The 16757-nt window shown below is 35.2% G+C and overlaps 3 protein-coding genes and 1 pseudogene across 3 annotated transcripts; 2 read left to right on the plus strand and 2 right to left on the minus strand.

The window, feature by feature from the left end:
* Positions 1 to 402: 402 nt before the first annotated feature.
* Positions 403 to 4369, plus strand: LOC124821438 (Plastid-lipid associated protein PAP / fibrillin family protein). Its single transcript, XM_047293319.2, has 3 exons — positions 403 to 1030; positions 2944 to 3139; positions 3927 to 4369. Exons 1-3 carry the CDS (start codon positions 438 to 440, stop codon positions 4236 to 4238), a joined length of 1101 nt encoding a protein of 366 aa, XP_047149275.1. The 5' UTR covers positions 403 to 437; the 3' UTR covers positions 4239 to 4369.
* A 957-nt stretch (positions 4370 to 5326) lies between these two features.
* On the minus strand, positions 5327 to 6651 carry LOC124821439 (uncharacterized). The gene is made up of 2 exons (XM_047293320.2): positions 6324 to 6651; positions 5327 to 5969 (listed from the first exon to the last, which is right to left on the minus strand). Exons 1-2 carry the CDS (start codon positions 6452 to 6454, stop codon positions 5522 to 5524), a joined length of 579 nt encoding a protein of 192 aa, XP_047149276.1. The 5' UTR covers positions 6455 to 6651; the 3' UTR covers positions 5327 to 5521.
* A 1151-nt stretch (positions 6652 to 7802) lies between these two features.
* On the plus strand, positions 7803 to 8583 carry LOC124821437 (ribosome maturation factor). The gene is made up of 3 exons (XM_047293318.2): positions 7803 to 8092; positions 8189 to 8236; positions 8320 to 8583. The coding sequence occupies exons 1-3, from the start codon at positions 7891 to 7893 to the stop codon at positions 8445 to 8447; spliced, it is 378 nt and encodes a 125-aa protein (XP_047149274.1). The 5' UTR covers positions 7803 to 7890; the 3' UTR covers positions 8448 to 8583.
* Positions 8584 to 13164: 4581 nt separating this feature from the next.
* On the minus strand, positions 13165 to 13806 carry LOC124821436 (uncharacterized; annotated as a pseudogene).
* Positions 13807 to 16757: the final 2951 nt, after the last annotated feature.

Here is a 16757-nt window from a genome sequence, read left to right on the forward strand (position 1 = left end):
ATAACTAACTTAACATTTTTAGATAAAAATAATAAGTAAATGATTAATTAAACTATAATAAAACTTTTAAATGAAAAAAAAAGATACACTGTTTAAAACCATTATTAAAAACACAAACGTCATTGTAAGAAAACTTCAAAGAAATTTAGGAAATAGGTGATATAAATGCTACATTTTACTAAATTAACTCTGTAAAACACATGATAATAATAATAATAATAATAATTACTATTATTATTATTGTTATTAATTGAATATATGAAATTAGGCTAAAAAAAGTAATTGATATTGTTAATAAATGTGAAATAAACTCTCCACATATTGAATTTTGTTGGATCCATTATTCATGGTTCATTTTCATTTTCGTCAATTAGTTATTTGTGGTTATAAAGCATAATTGTTTTGTGCTATACTAACTAGTGAAGAAGCAGAAAAAAATGGCTCAGATTTCAGTTTGGGTTTCACCCTTTCGCCACCCTGTACCGATGGCCCTCGTCGCCGTCACTTCGCCCACTCCCTTCATATTTTATCGGAACGTTAAACCGCTTTCTCTCTCCTCTCCACTCTCTCACCTCTCTCTCTCACCGCGCTTTCCCAGGTCTCCTTCTCGCCGCATCCGCGCCTCCGCCGCTGACGACGCCGGCAAGCCGGCTGGGAAGATCTCCGACGAGTGGGGCGAAGACTACGAGCCTGAAGCCGAGGCGTCATCGTCCAAGCTTCCCGACTCTGATCCTCCCAAGGACGAGGACGAATGGCAGGAAGGAGCTGAAGCACCCGACGCCGGCGGATATATCGACGGTGGGAACGGAACTCCGGTCGCTGAGGCTCCGTCGGAGGAGGGAGTGGATGATAAGGTGGAGGGACTGAAGCGTGCTTTGGTGGATACTGTCTATGGCACCGAGTTAGGGATTCAAGCCGGGTCGGAAGTTCGTGCTGAGGTGTCCGAGTTGGTGACTCAGTTGGAAGCGGTGAACCCTACCCCTGCCCCCGTGGAGGAACCTGCCCTTCTCGATGGGAATTGGGTGTTGCTGTAAGTGTGAATTTCTTTAGGAGTTGTGGTTTTTGTGTGTGTGATTATATCGTGTTGTGACTATAGAATGTCTCATATGATTTATGTATCATTGCGTTTTGAATGAATTGTCTTCCAATCATAGATTAATAATGAGTGTTTGACTGAAGCAGTAGAAAAGCGTAAACAGATACTACCAGTATTCTGTGGCCCTGGTAAGAGAGGATTATAGGATTTAAACATGTTTTAAGTCGATGAACGTCTGGGGCTATTTTCAGAAGATCACCGTTTCTATGTAATTTGGTTAGGTAAGTTTGGTTGTGCTATGAAGAACTGGAAAAGTGCTCTGCTACAGTGCTTCATGGTTTACATTTCTGTGGAACTTTCTTCTAGTGTGTCAATGGGGGCGTGATCCATGGTGCTTGAGACAGAGGAGAGGAGGGGGGTACCTGCAGAGACTTTGATGCTCAAGTTACAATTTTATAGAATAGCGGTTAAGGTAGTTAGAATTTGGAAGACTAAAGGCTAAGGTGTATGGATAAAGTATTTGACTGAGGTCGCAATGAGGGGTTGGTGGCTCTTTCATCATGAGCCTGTCACATCTCTCACGGGGGTTTGTTGTATGATGTAGGATTTTTTTTCTTTTGACTACAGGGCTGCTTTATTGACAGAGAAGGCTCCCTGGTTTATGGCCAGATGACTTTTGTTTGAGAATGGCAAGCCTTTATCATCCACTACACAACTAATTGATAGGGGAGAAGAAGAGGAAGTTGTTGAGCCAAGATCGTTCTTCGTCAACCTAAACCTCTAAAACGTACAAAGGGCGTAATCATTGATTCTTTATGGCACAGAAGCGTTGTATCAATTGTTGATTGGAGTTTACAGGATAACTTCTAACGGAATTGTTGTGACTGCTGGGAAAGCATCGAGTTATTATTTTGTCCTCTTTGCATTTGTGGTTTTGGCTTAAAAAGTTAGCATCAAGATTTTTAGAATCGAATAGCTAGGGCTCAAAGAATAACTAGATTAAAGTGCGTGAGTGAGAAGCTGTTGCAAAAAAAAAAATCAAACTTCTAAAAGTTTTGTTAGATAGACGCTGCAAATCTACAAACTCTAAGGTTTTTAGTGTAATGATGGTTTTTCCACCGTCGTTTAGTTGAAGGATTTAATGAAGCAACGTCTACTAAACCGAACTATGTGGAAAAAGAGGTTCGCCGTTTTGGTGCTAGAAATGACTAATTTTTAGTCATTTAGATGGTTTGGGTGGGTCCATGCAAAACAAGCCCTCAAGAGAAACCCTAATTCGACAGAACATGCTTTAGCCCCCCTCTTCCTCCACCAGAGTTCCTTTCCCACTGGGAAAATTGTCTGATTGCTTTTTGCCTGGAAAATTATTTATTTGAGGTCCTTGACCAAAATCTATTATCATTATCCAGCCCTGGAAATGGCTTGCAACCAGCAAGTCGAGTTTGAAAGGAGAAAAGGTCATGGGGAAGTTTTACTTGAAAGTGTTAATGTTAGTATTGCAGTATTCAGAACCAAATGCCGACTTAATGAACTAATTAACCACATTCCACAGGGAAGAATGATAATGATTTTCTCTGTTTCTTTCTATTTTCCTTTTTTTATCACTATATGAATCTTAGAAGGGAGATTGCCATTTGTACTTTGGTTTCTTATATTTTCGAGGGTTTTTATTGGATTCATGTTTAGTTTAAAGGGCACATTGCTGGCTGATTAAAATTGAGGATAATAATCGGGGTAACTACTTACAAGTAAAATCTTCTACAGGAAAAACTCATAATTACAAACCCTTGAAGTGTTTCTGTTACTCCAACACTTAATGTTCCTTTTTACATTAAAATAAACTCAGAATCTATTGTAGTAGTTCTTAATTAAAGTCATTGCTTCTTTATTTGTCAAACTGTTTTCAGGTACACTGCGTCTTCGGAACTGCTGCCTCTTCTAGCAGCTGGAAGATTGCCTTTGTTGAAGTTGGACAAGATTTCTCAAACAATTGATACCAGTAGCTTCACTATTATAAACTCCACAACACTGTCTAGCCCTTTTGCATCTTTGTCTTTCAGTGCATCTGCCTCATTTGAAGTTCGAAGCCCTGCAAGAATTCAGGTATTCCCTTGAAAACATTATTATTTTATGAATGTTAAAGACAAGGTAGTAAAATGACAAAAGGTTATGGGGGTTAACATCTAAAGGTGAAAGGCACCAAAAGTGCCTTTCTCATTGATTTATTATTTTAATGTTAAAAGAAGAGTAAATATTTAACTATAAACATTAGCTTACCATATAAATTAACTATTTGGGCCATAAAGGTAATGTTCACAATAAAAATTAAGATGTTTCACTAAACCATGAGTTGGTTGCGCCAAAAGTGTCAAACCCTAATGCAAATTAGATGGTTATTTTACAATCTTTGGTAACTGATTATGGTGTTTCACCTGAACCTAAAAGACATGTCTGTACCGCTGAAGACAGTGATTTGATCAGCAAGACTGCAAGAGGTGCTGACGCTTCACCTTACTTCCTCAACTGCTCATTTTTATATCTTTGACTCTATTGGTTTATTGGCTAAAGAAAAAGAAAGGAGAGGTTAAAGGACAGTCTGTGCAGCTAATATGATGTCAAAAGAAAAATACTTACTACGTTTATCAAATTCCATGCTTTGTAATTTGCTGGTACTTGAAAGAGTTCATCCTTTTGTAATTAAGTGGTAAAATATATAGCCGCTTCAATTCTATCTCGCAAATGTGATATTTATGATGCTTATTGTTAATGATATTGCAATTCTTATGCTGCCAAATGTCGTATATTACTCTATAATTTGATAAGTGTGCATATGAACTTATTTTATTGCAGCGATCAGAAAACTCTTGTTAACATTTCTGAATGCAAGCAGGTCACTTTTAAAGAAGGTGCAATACAACCTCCAGAGATAAAGTCTAAAGTTGACCTACCAGAAAATGTGGACATCTTTGGCCAAAAGCTTAGCCTACAGCCTCTGCAACAATCCCTTGGTCCACTGCAAGGTCTGGTGGAAAACATATCGCGGGTCATTTCTGGTCAGCCAGCTCTCAAGATTCCCATCCCTGGCGAGAGGACAAGCTCCTGGCTTCTTACTACATATCTTGACCAGGACTTGCGAATATCAAGAGGAGATGGTGGTCTTTTCATTCTAGCCAGAGAAGGAAGTCCCCTTCTTGATCCATAGGAAAGTAATAGTAGTCTTTCTTCTTCTCCCATCCGTCCCCGTCCCTAAGAATAATCTTAAAGGTTTATTCAAAATGTCTCAATTCTTTTTCCTATAAATTTATATTTAAAAATGACGGGTTATGCTTTTCAGCTGCAACTCTACAATATATAAACTATCGGAAAGACAGTGTCAACCCCCTATTAGCTTCGGTGAAATATTGAATTGGTGAGGGAATACGAAATCGATTTTATGAAGCTACTTTTGAGATTGAGACTGTGTTGTCATAGTTGGGAGCTAAATTAAAATTATATGCTTTATAACGGAACGTTATTCATACCTTTCAAACGGAAAAAAGAAAAATCACCGGGGAAGTTAGTAGTTTTCCCGACAAAATTTATTTTGTTAGAAATTGACCTTATGTTTAAGGGCTCATTTTTGTGTTGTGTGCAATGTTATTTTTCAGAAAAGAAATCCGTCAATAAGACCAAAAGAATGGAAACATTAAAGCTTAATTTTTATGTCATCATTTATGTAGAAAACATAATCTGCCATACATAATCATCCCGAACTAAATGTATAGGAATTGATGACTATGTAGATGATGCATAGTTCCTAATGCCTATCCGTTTGCCAGAGAAGTTAAAATTGTTAGCATTTATCACGTAGCACTTAGAGAAAAATCTGAATCTCGTACCAACTTCTATTGAAGGGTATTTTTAAAATATATGAATACATTATAAGAATAAATACTTTTTGGTACTCATCAGCTTAACCTTTTCGGGCTTTGTTAGCCTCTGCTCAAAATCGCTTCATAGCAAATTCTGGCGAGCAAAAAATAAAACTAGAAAACCACTTTCCCGATTCCTGCATTTGGTGACTTAACAATACTTGCTATGTCTCCAACTGTACTTTTGCGTCAGAACAGTTAATAAAAGGGTAACAAGTGAATGTCACCTCCAAAGAAGAATGCATTAGAATATCATATAAACTCGATTGAATAACATATTATGTACCTGTATTTGCATAAACATGGTATGCCTAACCAGTTGACATAGAAAATATCAGACGACAAGTAGCACAAACCAAATTTGCTGGGAAAAACAAACTAAAGAACAGCACAATCTCCATATCATTATTCATTCAACAGAAAAATTATCCATTGTATTAACAACTAGTTCTTTTACTAAAAAATAAAAACAATCGCCTAACCGCTGGTTATCCAAAAGGAAGCCTGATGAACTATACAGAATACAAAGAGACAACAAATTCGCGTAAGCCACCACCATCATTTTCCACAAGGGTTAGTTATGCAGCATCCACTGCATAATGTCCTTCCTAACAACACCCCCTGACAAATTTACTCTATAATTTGATGCCACAATTTGAGGTGTAGAAAAGCTAAAGTGCCTGCCATGGATGGTATTCCCAGGAGGATTTGGCCGTCGCATCACTCTCGGACCTGTTGGATAAGGCACTGACCTTGCTGAGGTAAATAAATTCCTATCAGAGTCCCTCCTCAACGTCCCAGAACCTTTGTGATTGGAACTGCTACCTCCTGCGGCATGCTTTCCAATGTTTTCTGTGGGCCTAACACCATTCGAAGGTGGTGGACCACGAATCTGCGCCGATGGTTTCATTCGATCCAGCCACCGCAATATAAAGTTCCCGAAATTCCTACCTACTTCTATGTCCCTATATTGAATGTTCCGATGCACTTTGATTGCTACATCAAACACGCCACGGGTCCGTCTGCAATACACCGTAGAGAAATGTAAGTCCCTAACATATATTCGTAATTTCATGATAGAATCTACGCTTGGTTATATATTTATCAGCTAAAAGCAATTGAATGATCATTGATTAATGATTATCCTTTAAAACCCTGGATCTGGAGGTCACAAAGCATTTTCTAAAAGCAAACAATCCTCACAAAATCATTTCAATTTCCAAATATCACAACGAAAAAAAGTCATTTATTGCAATGTCGAACATGATTTCGCCGCGATTGATCTCATTTTTTTGTGAAAAAAAAATAAAAACACAATTACTGCCTACGGTAGATAAGAGTAAGAAAAGCATTGGGAATCGAAGAGAGGAACGAACCTGTGAAGAAATTGGCGAAGTTTAGGGTACTTAGGGCTTACGATCCTGCGTTGAATCCTGAGAGCGAGCCTGTATGTTCGTTTGAGACCCAAGAAATACGCGGTTCCGAGCGTTATCTCCCACAGCACCATTGAAACTCCTCTCTCTACAACTTTATTCCTCTCTTTCGATTTTCTAATGTTCTGGAACACTAATCTTGACAATTCCTTTTCGTCTTGCCGCCCAAGATTCTGTTAACCTTCTCATTGGGACTTCCAGAATTTTCTTTCGGTGACGCTTGTTCTTGCGTTTTTCATTTCCCCTCCTCTTCCTCCCACTTCGGCCTTCCATTTTTCCTTTCCACCTCTCAACTGTACGACCTTCTTCATATGGGCCTTCCAAATTTCTAGCTCAGCCCAATTTCCAAAATTAATGTTTTTGAAAATTACTTTTCACACCCATGGCTTCTTTGTGCACCTAAGATACGACAATATTTAATATGAAGTCCTGTAACTTAAAGATAACAATGTTGTGTTTAAAAATGTGTGAAAGACTAAAATAAACTTGAAAGTGCACATGTGTAAGGACTATAATAAGTGGTTTCTATATACAGGACCTAAAATTTTAAAAATTATACATATTGAAAACATGTTTCAGTTTTGTATTGATTCATGCACTCTCTCTTAACGCAATGAAGACATACTTTTATTGGGTATTTTTATAAATTGTGGCCTTTTTCTGTCAGAATTATTTAAATAAATGTACAAGAATTGTATGGCGTAGAAGCTTAGCAAAATAAGAAGTAGAAATAGCAAAGCCTAACTTATATATTGGGCCTTATGTCGGTGAAGCCTATTTTAGGCTTGACTAACAAATAAACCTAATTGTCTCTTGTTTCTCCAAAGGTCGTATAATTGTACTCTTATATCATCAAAGAGGCAAACAGAAAAGGGCAAAAATCTACCGGCATTTACTACCAATAATTTCTTTAACGTGCTCACATGCCACAAACTTAAAAGAACCTAAAATAGAAACGAACGTATCTAATATGATCTAATATTTCAAAACTAAAGTAAATGCCAATATTATATTTTTATTTCCCTAGGGATAAGTGATTAGGTCATTTGCTACGCTAACATGCCAAACAGGAAATACGTTTCATCCAGCTAATATTTTATAGCAACACATTATTTACCAAAATCCAACAAACTCATAAAACTAAATTAAATTTATTTTAATATGTTAGAGAAGTTCATCAAATACATTGTGTAAGATAGTATTAAAAATAAAATATTAAAATTATTCTACATTGAATTCTAATTTAATTTGATTTATCCTAGCGCAAAGACGTGGGAGAACCAAAAGAGCATCCCAAGCTGAAAAGGCGAAAACAAAGAGATGAGTAAAGGAAAAGGAAACACAATTAGAAAAAAGACAAGCAACTCAGCATAAAAAAAATAATAAAATAAAATAACAATAAAAGAAAAGAAATGCTTGAAAATAAAATTCATTCACAGTGGAGAACAAACACAATCTCTATCTCTCTCGCGCTGTCTCTATCTCACTCCCGTTGTTTGTAGCAGCCACGATGCAGAGACAATCCCTGGGTTCACCATCACCCAAACTCCCCAAACTAGAGACGCTCCTCTCCGACGAAGACGATGCTCCCAAACCTCACCGTCTCTCCTCGCCTCCTCCATCACCGCACAAGTTCGTTCACTTCATTCCTGTCCTCACTCTCCTTTGCTTCTTCATCCTCTACCTCTTCTCCCACGCTCCCTCTCCATCAGGTACTCCATCACTCATCTATTATTACATATTATATATATATTACATACTTCAATTTCTCAATTTCAAAATCCCTCACATCTTCCTCCTCCTCTCAGACTTGAATCATTTCTCCAGATTCAACCGCTCGCCGTCGCATCATCTAGGTAAGCAAACGCAATGCATTTCGAGATTCTTTTTTATTTTCAAATTATTTTTTATTCATGCATTTTTATCGATCTGTTTCTAGATTTGCCTGACAAGATCGGCGGCGACATTGGACATTACATGGATGTAAAACGAAGCGACGTTTTGGCGATCCGAACTTTGCAGCAGATTCCGAAGTCACGCTCTCACAGAAAACTCGCCGATTATTAAGCTCACACACGTGCTCGCTTCTTGCCTTCCGTAATCGTTCCCTCCATTCTATATTCTTGTTCATTGTACATCCATTCGCTTTTATTTATCGCTATAAAAATTATAATAAGAAATAAAAATCAATTTCACCTGCTCAGATCCTCCATTGTTTTGTTATCTCTATTTCTCTGCTAAGAAAATGAGTGAGTGAGAGTGTTCATCGTGTTGTGTTTCGGCGTAAGATAGCGAGCGTGCGCCCGGTGAGTGTTGGATACAGCTGGAGTTGGGGACCGTTACTGCATCCTCAGTCTTGGGTTGCGGTTAAATGCCAGCTGGAATTCGAAGTGTTTTTTTTTTTAATGAAGAAGGGAATTGAGGTGAGGTTTTGGCTGAAACGGAACGAGTTACCGGTGGGTGCATGGGAAGTCCGTGCAACCCGGCTTGCTTTGAGGCTAGGTCCACGTGTCATTGTACGGGGAAGTGTAATGGCAAGCAACGAACAGGAAAAGTGCTATAGGTGGCAAAAGTGTCGGTGCTTGAGTGAAAGACTCATGAAATAAATCAGTGCTTGCTTGGACTCATTCTTCATTTGTTTTGATGTATGTTATGTGTGTGTTTGGATGAAACGTGGTGGTGGCACGAATAATGGCGAGTGAAGTATGTGTATGATCAGATGCAGACGATGATGGCGTGTGTCTGGTACGTGGGGCATTCCTGGGGGTTTTGATTGGCTGGTCCCTAATGATATTCAAATATGGATAGGATAGGCATGATAGAATATATCATCACATCAATTTAAAGATATACATCGCTTTTCTGTCTGTGTAACGTTTATATGGCATTCACGGGAAGAAAACACGTATCAATATAAATAGTCCAGGAACCCTGAGATGATACCAGAATGAATTATTATTATCAATATAAATAGTTTTAAGCTGTTTTCATCATTTTTAAATTGTTCATTAAGTATTTCTTTTATTTTGTAAAAGAAATGTATTTTGATAGTATAAATAATTAGCAAAATTAAGGTAGATTATGTAAACTTTTAATTTATATAAATAACACTAAGTGTTTAAAAATTACAATAACAACATATGTTAATATCAATTTCTTTTTATTTTATAGATTTAAGTAAAACATTTACTTTAAGGATATACTGAAATGTACGAATTAAGTTTTCTGAAATAAAAAATAATGAATTTGTCCAGTATTATTTTCATTCCTGAGTAATATTTAAAATAATAAAATTACACTAGTCTCTCTGAAGTATTGACTATTTATTAATTTAGCATATTTTATTAATGTTTGGAGAGTATTTTAAAAGATGTTTCGATATTAATTGACAGGACCTATCATGTTTAGTAAATTATTTAGTTTACAACTATTTATTTAAGTGAATGATAACTTTAAAGATAAATTAATAAGTTAATAGCTATTTAAAACTTGTATAAGTGGTAATGCAAGAAATTATAATAATATTATTAATGCATAAAATAAAGTACGAAAAGGCAGTAAAAATAAATTTGAAATTTATCCGACCTACTTGGTTTTACACCAACTAATGTTAAGATCATGTAATTAGTGTAAAAGTGTCTTAGAATATTACACAAGCATTAAAAACTGATTAATAGACATGTATAATTGTTGACTGGCTACATCGCCCATTTGGCAAAAGAGTCCCATTCTGGAAGAAAAGATTGAGTGAAATGGGTTTGTCTAAATTTTTTATACTTGTCCACTTTCTACAATTTTCGTACAATTTGATGTATAGTGAGTGGACTTGGTCAAAAAAAAAATAATATATATATATATATATATATATATATATCACTTGGCTATTCTTTTCAACAATGGTCATCATCACAAATACATTGACAAATTGAAATTTTACTAAAACTTTATCGTACTGCTTGATAATTTCTAAATAAATCTACTTGAGTAATATATATATATATATATATATATATATATATATATATATATATATATATATATATATATATATATATATATATATATATATATATATAATTACATAACATTATGTCGAGAATAGCCGTACATGAAATACATTATTGAGGTTATGTAGTGACTATATCCACAAAGTCATGTGGCGAACATAACAATGATGCAAAGTTCTTCCCACTGACATCTATGTTGCAATTTCTTTTCTCAAACGCACTTTTTTCTATGTTCACTTTTTAGTTGGAAGTGGGGCTAAAGTCGAAATTTGCGTAACGATTAAGCTTACTAATTTGTTCAATTTAACTCATTGACAATTAAAAACTTCCTCCTATGATAACATTTCATCATTGATAGATTTTATATCTTGTTTGTTTTGTCTCTTCCAAACTCACTGCTTTCATCTAATATGTATCCACTGTACCCACCGCAACTTTTCCTTTTGCATTTATTGAAAATTAAAACTTGATCATGACATCAAAGTATAAATAAAAAAAAATGGTCCATACGACCAACTACACTTATCACCAAAACAACAATTTTCTTTATTAAATAAAACAATGTGGGCCATGGCTTCACGAGAGAATTTGGCAAAACTATATAACTCGTGAACATGGACATTCAAGAGGTTGTCTCAGCGTTTAAAAGATATGGACATTCATGTTCCTCCGTTTAAACGACAAACATATAATGCGTAAAAGTTTGTTGATGTCAAAATAGTACTCACTATTTTAATATAAAATTTAAAATGTTAAAATACACATATGCTGTATATAGACTAGTTAAAACTTAATTGCAGCTTATGAACTATATTGTAATTAAAGAGTAGTTAAAAATATTCTTTTTGGAGTAACAACAGTTTCTTTGTGATGTTGCTGAAATTACTCATAGATGATTTGGGTTCTGGATCGCATGTGGTGGAATGGACAAAATGTATACATAGAACTATGGTTAATATCGAAAACGCCAATCATCAATCAATCGAACGGTCTAATTTCAAAATCAATGATTCTTTGAACCGAATTTTTTTTATCAACTACTCTTGAAGTGAGTTCTTCTAAATTAATCATCTTTTATCATCTCTTAGACATCACCTATAACTGCTATCGAACAATATAGCCAACCAATTACAAAATGGTCGGATTAACAATTAAGTAACAAATCAACCTGTTAGTGGTATAATTGAGTTATGATTAGATCAACCAAAAAAAATAAAAACCCATAACAAACTTTTATAAAAAAAGTTTAATATATAAGTTTGATATAATATGCATATAACATGCATCACTGCATTAGTTGTTGACTGATCGATCATCTAGTGAAATTAACATCGAAACATTTTTTACAGATACTACCGAAGCGGCGGTTCTTGATGGACAAGAGACTTTAAAAACCTAAAAGACAATAAAAAAAACATAACAGAACAAACAATTTGAAAATTGACACAATCCAATCAGACTAGGTGATGACCCGACACTCATTCTACTACATCCGAACAATTTAGACACAGAAAACTCAAAATCAAACAACTTAAACTTTGGATAACACTCTAACACACAAAAATCAACCATACTATGTGTTAGAGACCAACCACAAACCCATTTCCAACCATCTGAATCAGAATATAGGGTTAAAATTACAATTGTATATAAAATGGTGAAGTAAAGTTTGGGACAATGTTAGAAGGAGAAGGAAATGAATCCAATTGTATACAAAGAAATTAGAGTTAAAGAGGAAAAAAAATTAGATTTTGTAGGAGGAGTCACGTCATAAAGTTCTATTATTTTACTTTATGTGATTTCATCTTCTTGCAAATTTTATTAACAATACAAATACTTTATAAGACTCATTTTCAATGTAAGCATAGTCTTTGCAAGATTAAAATATTTTCGTATTTAAGACTCATTATTAAAAAAAAATTAAGACCCTTTTCAGTTACTTCAAAAAATCTTTTTAATAAGGTTCCGGTTTTAAACTTAAAATTATGAATGACTCTTCCATTTGAGATCATTTTCATAGGTATAATGGAATATTGTAGTTGTTACTCAATTTTTTTTAAGAAAGAGGAGTAGAGAAAATATAGGTAAAGTTATGAGAATTTAGTATGGAAAATATAATAAAATATAAAACTAAGGGTTTAAACCCTCGTATCGTCTTCATATTTGTTGGGGAATCTCAAGTGGGTCATCGTTTTTTTAACTGTCTCAATCGGGTCCATATATTTGTAAAATTGAGCCAATTAAGCTCTGTTCGTTAAGTTTTCATAGACGACGTTAAGTCTTATATTACGTGAAATTTTTTATTTAATTTGTTATTAAATCTTGTATAAGTGTTATATGACGTGTTATGTTATATTATTTAATTGTTCAGCGGAAAGGACCCTACGCCAACAGCGACAGTGATGGTTATTGACGGTGGTGAGCGACGACGATCGAAATTGTTGCGGGTGGCACCCTGGTAACACAGTGAAAAATAAAACATTAGAGAAATTTGAAAGCTTTTGAGAAAAATAAAAAGGAAAAATGAATTGAATCAGAAAAATGAAGAATTGAATTGGAAAAATGAAGAGAGAGGAAGAAAGAGATTGATAAGATATGGAAATTATGAAATGGAAAAGAGAGATTTTGAAATGAAAAAGGGAAAAGATGAATCTGAATTAGGGATTCTGAAATGGAAAAGGGAAAAGATGAATCTAGAAAGGGAAAAGATGAATTCTGAAATGGAAATGAGGAAATCTGAAATGGAAAAAAAATTAAAATTTCGGGAGAAGGTGTTTTCAACACATGGTTCCGGAATCTTCTTCCACCCTATCATCCAGAGAACGAAACCCACTTTCAAAATCGAGTTTTGGAAAAAACCCAAAAGGAAAACTGGGAAAGATCACGGTAGAGGCATCGAATTGCTACGTATTCGGGCTTGTGGGAGAGGGTTCAAGGTGACACTGTGAGGGAACTTCGGACGAGGTCTCTTTTTAGTGATTGTATTATTATCTTGTTCTGCTGCCATAGTAGTTGTTTCTCTTTCAACAGCCAAAATCCCCATGTCTGTTGTAGACTCAATACCAAAATTGTCGTAAACACCAACATCTTCATGCAGCGTCCCATTGTAGAAAAAATGAAAAAAATGGAAAGGGTTTCTGAAAAAGAAGAGAAGCTTTGGGACGGTGGAGGAACGAATGAATTTGATGATTATAGATATGGTTATGTGTGTGAGGACACAACAAAGTGACTAGGTAGGTTAGGGTTTGTTGAATAATGTTTGGTTTGACCAAAAAAAAAAACCCGCGATTTGAAGATTAAGAAAGTAAATTAGAAGGATGAAAAGGTGTTGATATTTTAATGATGTTCAAATAGGCAGAAATAAATTTAAAGGGGAGTAATGGTGATTTTCAAAGCAGTTTCTGCAGTGCTGAAGCCATGGAAACGAAAGGAGTTTATGTAGTGAGAGAGATCAGTCACCGAACAACAGAAGAAGCAGTGATGGTGTTTTGGTTATAATTTTCCCGGTTGAGCCCTGTTCCCTTTTTCACTCAGCTAATTAAGTTTATAAGTTTATTTTACTTGTGTTTTCAAAAAAGTTAAATTCCACTTAATATAACAGTTTTACATTAGTAGATTAAGTGTGCACCACGTCTGCAAATTTTGATGCCGTTTATGAAAACTTAACGAACAAGGCTTAATTGGCTTAATTTTTCAAATATTTGGACCCAATTGGCTCAATTTTACAAATATATGGACCCGATTGAGACAGTTAAAAAAACGATAATCCACTTGAGATTCCCTAACAAATATGAGGACCATTTGAGAGTTTAAACCTAAAATTAAGATACCATTAATTGAAATTCAGTGTGAAGGATGTGAAATGTGAAAATTCAAGTATATAGTTTTTTTCATTCACAAATATTAATTATTATTGTTATTGTTGTTGGTGATGATAGTGTAATAATTGTTGTTGTTGCCAGGATTGTACTGTTACTGTAAATATTATTTGAAGTTTTTTTTTCTTTTGTTTTGAAAAATCTAATTAAATCATGTTAAATTTTGCATTAATTGGATTGAATTTTGTAATATATTATTAAGAGTGAGTTTAAGTATGTCATTATAATGTAAGAAATTTCTCATGTTGTATTGTATCCTTATTTCTATCAAATAAAAAAACACTTAAGTTATTGTAAGAACCTAGAAAATATAGTAATAGAGTAGATAGGTGTATTAAAATAATGAGACGAACATTTTACTTTAAAATAATCTTATAGTATAAATAGAAATTTATAAACGCGTCTCATTACTTTAAGAACACTCAATCTCTCTAAAACACTACTCCCTATTTTCTCTGCCTTCTCTTTATTCTCTCAACTGAGTTGTCTAATTGACGATCAGGAGGTGCCTAGACATTTACGACGTAGAGGGCTACACAATTGACTGATCAATTTCTTGATTCTAGCTGGTAAGCTATTTTTCCCCTTTCTCCGCATGTTCTTGAGTCTTGATCATGCAAATTGTGCTGTTGCATGTGTCTTGTAGCTTTCTTCTTCAATTCTCAGCTTAATTTAGGTTCTAAGAGTTGTTTTCTATCACCAATTGGTGATTTGTAGGGTTTCCTAGAGTTACCTTGTAGTGCAAGCATCGTTTTAGGGGTTTCTAGAGTTGGGTGGTACTTCTCTGAGGTAAGGAAAGCTGGATTTTTTCTCTGTTTAGTTAATTATATTATGCATGTGTGAAGAGTATGTTAGTTATATATATCTGATGAGTTGAATTGTTAACTTTGATGTTATAATGAATGTGCTTATTGTGGCGGTTGTAAGTGTGTGTGAAGAAATTATGAATATGAACTGTTTGGGATGATGATTCTGATGTTATAGACTAGATGAAAGGTAAAGATCTGGATGAAATGGGTTTATGAGAAAGTTGAGTGAAGTATACTGGTTTTTAGGTAAGTTTTAAGGAAGTGGAGTAGTGAAATTTTGAATTAGGAGTTATAGGCTGTATTAGTAAGTTAGAATAGGTTAGATAGGTCAATTAGGACTTGCTTAAGTCCTTAAGTAGGTGAAAATAGTGCCAAAAGGGGTAGAATGGGATTTGAGTCTCTAAGTTGATAAAATTTGATGTTTTAGAGCAGAATTTGATCCATAAACACTATAGATTGAGGTTAGGAAGGTTTAGAATCACTTAGACAAGACTAATTAGGTATATAATACAATTTAGGAGTGTTAAAAGTTGGAAAAAATAGATAGAATTGGTAATTGGGGTCTGAGTTGCATAATTCTACAAATTTTTATTCTGTAGATTATGCACACTCGTTGTGCGAATAGATTCGCATAGCGAGTCGCTCTAGCAAGATGCCCTCTGCCAAGGGCATTCGCACAATTAATTGGTGCGCTGTGCGAATGACTTGAGAGGTTTGCTCTTTGCTTGGACATTCATGCAACGAGTTGGGTCGCTATGCAAATGGTTGAGGAGGGTTGCTCTCTGTCTAGTGATTCGTATGGCGAATCAGGGCGCTATGCGCCTGGTTGGGGTCTGGGACTATTACCAATTTTATTCGAATAGCGAAAAGGGACGCACAACGAGTGGTTGGGAGGGTTGGTTTCTATTTGGGCTTTCGCATAACGACGTGGGGGCGTTATGCGAGGGGTTGAGGTCTGGTACCTTTGCGAGTTAATTCGCACAGCGAGACAAGTCGCTATGCGAGAAACTTATGGTTTCGCCTTGCGAATTGGGTGCGCAGAGTGAAAGGTCTGGAACAATTTGCTCTTTATTGCTTTGTATTGAGTTGAATTAAATTAATTATGGCATGTATTGTGAAGTGTGTTTGAAGGTGTATGTCAGTATATAATTGAGAATTATTATGAGTGCAATTACAAATGAAAGTATGTGATTTAAAGGGGTGAATGTAAGTTTCAGTGCAGGATCTCTTGGTGAGATTCCAGGTTGTTTAGAATGAATGTAGGCACTCAGTCTTGGGAGTTATCCTGAAACTCCAATGGTCTTTCATTCTCAAGTAGAGAGGATTGAATCATGTAGTGAGGAGTAGCAAGAGGTCTTAGTCATGGGGGCTTCCAGTATGCCTCAAGGCCCGGAACAGACTAATCTCGTGAGGGTGGTAGGGTGAAACCCATTGGCAATGACTTTGCAAAGTAGTAGAGGCCACCACGAGTGCATGACCCGCCATAGCTCGATAATCATTCTAAGCCCAGACGAGTCAAGTTTAGAATATAATATGATAGGATGTGTGATTTAGTTGCTTTGCTATAAATTATCATGTGTATGTTATATGCTATTATAATGTATGTTTTCTTGTGTATCTAGCTTACCCTTCTGCTTGTGTTTGTATTTTGTATGTGTAGTGTTTTTCTTTTGCAATGATCAT

Source organism: Vigna umbellata, chromosome 10 (genome assembly GCF_029865625.1).
Source record: "Vigna umbellata cultivar VRB3 chromosome 10, Vumbellata_1.0, whole genome shotgun sequence".
NCBI lineage: Eukaryota > Viridiplantae > Streptophyta > Magnoliopsida > Fabales > Fabaceae > Vigna > Vigna umbellata.